This window comes from Crassostrea angulata, chromosome 7 (assembly GCF_025612915.1).
Source record: "Crassostrea angulata isolate pt1a10 chromosome 7, ASM2561291v2, whole genome shotgun sequence".
Classification (NCBI taxonomy): Eukaryota; Metazoa; Mollusca; class Bivalvia; order Ostreida; family Ostreidae; genus Magallana; species Magallana angulata.
This window is the reverse complement of record NC_069117.1, coordinates 21,784,675-21,791,646: the sequence shown is the minus strand read 5'-3', so window position 1 is coordinate 21,791,646 and position 6,972 is coordinate 21,784,675. Positions and strand designations below refer to the sequence as shown.

General features: G+C 32.5%; 1 protein-coding gene across 1 annotated transcript; it reads right to left on the bottom strand.

Annotated features, from left to right (window-relative positions):
- Positions 1-1,600: 1,600 nt before the first annotated feature.
- On the bottom strand, positions 1,601-5,144 carry LOC128191891 (toll-like receptor 13). Its single transcript, XM_052864256.1, has one exon. The coding sequence runs from the start codon at positions 5,097-5,099 to the stop codon at positions 2,982-2,984; it is 2,118 nt and encodes a 705-aa protein (XP_052720216.1). The 5' UTR covers positions 5,100-5,144; the 3' UTR covers positions 1,601-2,981.
- Between the last annotated feature and the right edge of the window lie 1,828 nt (positions 5,145-6,972).

Here is a 6,972-nt window from a genome sequence, read left to right as displayed (position 1 = left end):
AAACATACGTTTTTATTCATATAATTATTCACATCATCATAACGGTACTTGAGCAAGCCTGCGCTTGATGTTTCCCAGTCGAAAAACCATTGGAAAACACCGATATTTTGCTACAAAACAACAATTTAATAAATACAATGTAAGACTATCTTCATGGCGTCATTTTATATTATGACGTCACTGTAGTAATAATCCTTTACACACTTATCTTCAATATGCTTATAAACGTGTTTTGTTTGTAAGATAATAATAGCACTTCCTTTCGAGTTATAAAAGTACATCGAATGTAGACATGAAATTATTTTAATTGACACTTAAACCATTATAAGGACATTGCGGGACAGAATTTTAATTGGATTGAGTGTATTTTAACAATGCTGACATTAAGGTTCTTACCACTTGATATTTAACCATGAATTATTACATGTATTAAAAGTGATGCATACTTAATTTTTGTTAAAACTCTATGTTGTTGAGGTTTTTGACTGGGCAGCTAAAGTAATTTGAAATGCATTTGACTTTTGTTAACAGATAATGTTTCAAAGAGGAAAATATCTTTTGATTAACCCAACCAACTATTCGAGTTATAATAGTAAAATGTTAACATCCGTAAAATCAAGTAAAAAGTCTAGTTTTATTGTTTTTTTTATTTTTATTAAAAACGCGGACACGTGCATATTTTTCAGCTTAAAATACTCCCGGTTGCAGAAGAGCTCAGTCAACATCTATAGTTTGCTAATTAGTGTACTTTATATGCACGATGATATGTTTCTTTTACACCTTTGAAGAATTGGACATACATTGTGCATGTATTATCCTTGCTTATATTATCTAGCAAATCAGGAACCATAAGGGACAATCAGAAAACAGGTTTATCTTACTGGTTGATTTATCCTACCAATTAGCAATAACTTTAAGATAAGGTAAGAATAGTATGTAACGTTAATGATTGTTTTCTTAATGTTTTCCCTAATACAATACACCAAGCGTTCGTTTAAAAATCTTCAATTATATATATATATATATATATATATATATATATATATATATATATATATATATATATATATATATATATATATATATATATATATATATATATATATATATATAATTCAGGTATAACATTGATATAATTAAAATATGTGTGAAATAAAAACAATGATGTATATATGTACCTTTAATGATAATAAATATAAGTATTACACCTTGATTTTTGGGAGGAAACCATGTATTTGTGTTTCGACAAGAATTGTAGAACACAAACATGTAAAATGTGGTTGAATAAATATTTAGCCGGTGGTTTGTTATTAATCGTCGATTAAAAAATTGGACAGTTTTGTTATAAAGTTAAAGTTACTTTTTTTAATTTCTATGGAATAATTCATTATGTAGTGAAATGTATTGCATTTACATACCTTTCAACCAATAAAGGCGGGGGAGGGGATTTTGTATACATGTATTCCAGAATAAAATTTATCAACATTTGTTACTATTATTTTTGTTTTTATTGTTATTTAAAAAAACATCCATATTCAACAAAAATAATTCAGTTCATCTCGTTAGTCTTCAAAAATGAATCATCATGGCATGCGGTCGTAAAGGTAAATTTTGAGAGAAAAAAAGAGATGACATAATTCATAGAAAAATGGTTAAACACGTCATCATGATGTCATTTGACAGTTACATTTGTGTGTCATAAAGAGACTGACATGCGGGAGTTCAAAGATTTTTCGCCACATGGTTTACTATCGTTTTCAAACAGCTTATCGGCAAATTGTCGCATATGACGTCACGGCACCAGGTGACCCTCTATCTAATTAACGACGATTGAAAAAATTAGCGGCTTGAGAACGGGTCAATAAAAAGCTAAAATGTGCAGCGTGGGGGTAATTAAAAAACACGGAATTTTTATTTATGGTATTTGTTCTATCTAAACTGCACCAAATACCGCTAAATATAACAACACGAGATTACGCCTTTATTTAAATCAACGGTTATGCTTCAATCATTAAAAGACAGCTCCAACGTCCAATATATTGGAATATTTTTTCTAAAGAATTGGGAACATATACATCTTAAATTGTCATATACCGGTATCTTTTTTACAGTATTTGATAATTCATTGTTTTTGTCTTGTTTAAGAAGTTGGTCTTTCATTGCAACCATTGCAGATACAATAGGGAGTAAGAAAAATGTATTTATTTTGATGTTTTAAAACTGCACCTCTTTAAAGGTGGGTGTGCGGCCATCTTGTACATTTTGGAATAAAAATGTAAACATTTCTTGAAGTGGCTTGTCTCTGTCGAAAACAGTGTTCAATTAATGTGAAATATGAAAGGAGGACATTACTGTCCACTCTATAACCATTTCTTGAGGAAAAGGTCAAACCTTGCTTATTTAAGTTGTAACTTTGTCTCAAAAGAGGGTAACTGGCCTATTCTTAAAAACGTACTTCTAAAAAGAAGTTTATACTTGTATAACTAAAAAAGCACATCGGAACTAATAAAAATAGATCCATTGCTGACTAATAAAAATAGGGTACCCTATTTTGTGGCAAAGTTACTACAATTATGTGCAAGATTCAACCTTTTCCTCAGCAAATGGTTGTAGAGAGGACACCAATGAATCCCTCTCTTATTGTTTTTTTACAGATTTTTAAATCTTCGAAATAAGTCTGCAGCTGCGTAGTTCCAAGCTGTTTTACGTGATTAAAAAGGCATTGTTCCGTTCTTGTATGCGTACTTTGCATACAATAAATTAACCTCATATTTTTCGATTTATCATCTTTTGACAACAGTTTTTTCCGGTTTCGGGTAGAAAAAGTCAGTTCAAGAATTGTTTACAATTTTTTTTTTCAAATGTACAAGCTGGTCGTACATTCCCCTTAAATTTGCATCAAGATCGAAAAATAGCCTTCGCATGTGTTTTACAATAATTAGTCGAAGGGCAACCTGACGTGCCGCAACAGCATTTTGACATTAGGTTTTAATGGAAGACACTAATCTAGTCCAGAACATCTCCTTCGCTGTTCTTTCATTTGTCCATTCTATAAATGTGGTAGATTTCAAAAGCATATGTAGGGAGTTGTTCATGTTTTTGGTCAGAATGTTTTCCAAAATGACAACAACCACCGTGTTCTCTCCGTGATTTATTGAACGTAACTGTGCCATCATGGTTTCGAACCTACACCAATGGCTTCGTGCAAAACTGTTAGAGAGAATGATTAGAATCTTTCTACTTCGGTGCATGGCGTCAGTTATGTTGTCTACAATTAGTTTTCCAACCTGAAAATCCCTGTCATGTAAGCAAAGTTTAAGATGTTCTTCGTTCTCCAATCTGGGTATCATTTCTGAAATGACCCAGATTCTGTCGTCCGAGTTATAAGCTACGAATACATCAAAGGCAAAATCATCACCCCCAAGAACTTCATAGCCACGTTTTTTAGCGCGCAAGAGGTACAGGTAATACTTGATGTGCCAGCGTTTCTTGTATATTATACAAGATATTGTGGCAATGACAATGACTGCAAAGGAAATGGAAATAGCCATGATGATGTAGGGATTAATGGGGTGGCAGGATAGATAACTCAGGTGAAAATCAGCAAGATTCTTCCCTTTCCATTCTTGTGGTAGGTTACATGTATAATCATTTGGCCATCCCAATAGACGTTTAGAATTGGTTTCGATCCATTTCCTGAAGAAAACAAGGTCACAAGTACAAAGAAAAGGATTGCTTTTCAAACTCATTTGGTCAATATTGTTCGGAATGTTTGTCTCGTTGATACTGGTTATCAAATTGTTATCGAGCAGGATAACCTTTAGAGACGCTGGTGCAGATAATTTCCTCAAATAAGATTGGTTGAAATAGCAATCTTGTAAGGAGAGTTTTGTCAAATTCGGCATGAACTGGAAGACGGATACTGGAAATGTTGATAAAGACGATTTCTTCAATGTCAATTCTTCTAGACCTGTCAGAGGTTTAAATAACTGAAACATTTTCTCTTCCAGATTATGAGATAGAACAAATTGTACCCCCGTCATATCAAGAACTCTAAGATTTCTTGTGTTATTAAACAAGTTTCTGTAATATTTTAGAACGTTAAATCTGTTACCCATGTACAAATACTGCAACGAAGAACTGTTCAAGGAATATTCATGGAGAGTAACGTTAGGATCTAGATTTTCTATGGACAAATAGACGAGGTACGGTAGTAGGCTTATAAAGTTTTTGCCTAATGTCTTAATCTTGTTATATCCCAGAAACAGCCTTTGAATCTTTGGTAAGCATTTTCTGAAGAATTTGCCGCCTTTAACAACAGATATGAGATTGTCACTCAAGTCTAAAACCTTAAGATTAGGACACATGGTTCGGCTAGAGTGAAAGTAACAAAAGTTCGGAATGGACAACAGTTTGTTCTTGCTCAGAATAAAAACTTCCATTTTTGGCATCACAATGTTGAATGATACATTTGAAATTTGGTTGCTCTTGAATGAAATTTCTCTCAAATGAGAAGACAATGGAGACATAACATCACCAATGTTGCTAATTATTATATTATCATCGAAGTAAACTCGTTCTAGGGATGTGTTGCTTAGGTACAGGAAAAAGTCTTCATACAAAGTATTCAAACGCATATTTGTCAAGCGAATTTCTCTCAATGAACCATTTCGCAATCCGAAAAAGGCTTTGTGCAATTTTTTGGAATGGAGTGCTTTGTTCTCACTCAAGTCTAGATACTGTAGATGAGGAAGCATTTGGAAAGTCAGTCTATCGATGTTGAAAATGTGACTACGTCTCAATTCAAGCCTCGTCAAGTATAGTCCAGATATATTCTTAAATGCGTTTCCTCCCATGTATCCTAATTTATTTGAATTGAAGACAAGACTTGTAGTATTTTCAGGCAATGGAGGAATGTATCGTAGATGAGAGCCATCGTGGCCCTCGCAAGTCGCTGTAATCCCGTTACACTCGCACACACTAGGGCATGAAGTATTTACCAACGATAGTTCATTTCCTTTGAATATCATAACAATTAACATTAATATCGACAATGTCATATCCATTCTGGCCTGCATGTTAGCTAAATCATCTCTCATCAGAATGCATCGCAAAAATACGTTTTCATTGGGAAGAATGTAAAAAACAAAATTAGTTGGATTAGCTAAACACACTTCCCGATGCTTAAAAGGGGAACTCGCCTCTTAATAATGGTGTTTATACTTTAAGGAAATCTTAAGGAAATCGGATTATTTCAAGTAAAGTATTTTTTTGTAGATATTATTATGTAAAAGTGTGTATCGAAAAGTCAGTTCATCTATATGCATGTTGTAAATTTGTGTTTTTTGGTGCATAGGAAAGAAGAAAAGCTTCAAATACAACCAAGAATAACGAATTTGAGGGCAAACGAAACAAACTGCATTTAACCTTTTCTTTATCAGAAATTTTTCTTGAAATCTTTAACCCATAATAATATTTTTTCTGTCTAATTCATGGGTTAAACTTTAAAATGTCCAAGTCTCTTATAGGTCCCATAAAAAATTACTTTCAAAACAAATATATCTTTCATTCATTTCTTGGACAATATCAACTTCACAGAATAATATATCATCTCTCACATGGTAATTTTGCTATCCAATGACTATGACTCCTTTATAAAAAAGCTAAACTAAATCGGAAAGAAAGTGAGCGCACAAGATTGTAAAGCAGGAATTCTCGACACGAATCAATTGTGATTTTTAAAATGTCTATAACCTCGAAAGGCTATGTCATAATATATTATGTTGAGAGTCGAAGTACATGGTTATTCCGGTCATTAAAAAACTCACAAGCTTTCAAAAATGACAATGAGAGGTAAACCGATAACTAGTTATATTGGAAATGTTAATTCAAACATATTTGAACGAAGTTATATTATGTATATCCTAAAAAACTAGTAATAAGAAAAGAAAATAGTGTTCATACAGCAGATCTAGAAATCAATAACGACAAATTAAAATATACCGGTATATTATAATTCAACATTATGTTATAATAACAAACATTTAAAACAAAAAAGTTATAATTTTTTTTTTAAAAAGACCACCAGTTGGATTTGAACCCAAAACACTGCATGTTTGTATTCACTAATCCAGTACGAAACCACTGAGCCATGCGAGACTTGTCAATATTAGCTGCAGAACTGTAGCTCTCCGGGAAAAAAATATTGACAGACCGGTCTGTCAATATTTTTTTCCCCGGAGAGCTACAGTTCTGCAGCTATGTCAATATGCGATGTAAAGTACTGTTTGGAACAACACTGTCATATAATGGACTTGTTTTTTATCCTTCAAAAAATAATTTTAAAAGTACATAATTAGTCATCTCTGGGTCATTTCTCCATCTTTTTTTAAAAAGCGACTTTTTTAATGTTGAAATGTGTTATCTTTACACGTTTCAAATTTGTGGAGAGAAGACCCAGAGACAACAAAGTCATTTAAAAACAGTTGTAAATAAGTAGGATTTTGCATAAATTGCATCGTGTTGCTATATTTAGACCCATATTATGATAAAACCTTTTGCATTACAAATATTTTTCCACTCATTCCACATCCAACAGAAACCAAATAACGGTTATAATTCGAAAAATGTTTAAAATTAATTGATGAAATTTTCACTCTCCTTGTGCGCCCAGATTCCTGCCGAATGTACATCTTAAGCGCTCACTTTCTTCATCATCAGTGCTTCAAGGGAATTTCATGTCTTGGTATTCGGCTATCATATAGAATCTTTCAAGAACATGTAGTCACCTTTTTACAATATGCACACAAGAAAGTAACATTGGTCCACAGTTTATATTCCAATATTTACAAATGTGTACATGTATGTTCACTTAGGTGTAGTTGGTCTTCTCTTGTACAAAACCATACGTTTACAATAGCAAATAGCAAATACCAAAATGACAAGACAAATACATGTAATGGCTAATAACTT

What these genes read in the sequence shown, in the direction of transcription:
- LOC128191891 (XM_052864256.1), bottom strand. Translation starts at nt 5,099, where the DNA reads ATGAGAGATGATTTAGCTAACATGCAGGCCAGAATGGATATGACATTG.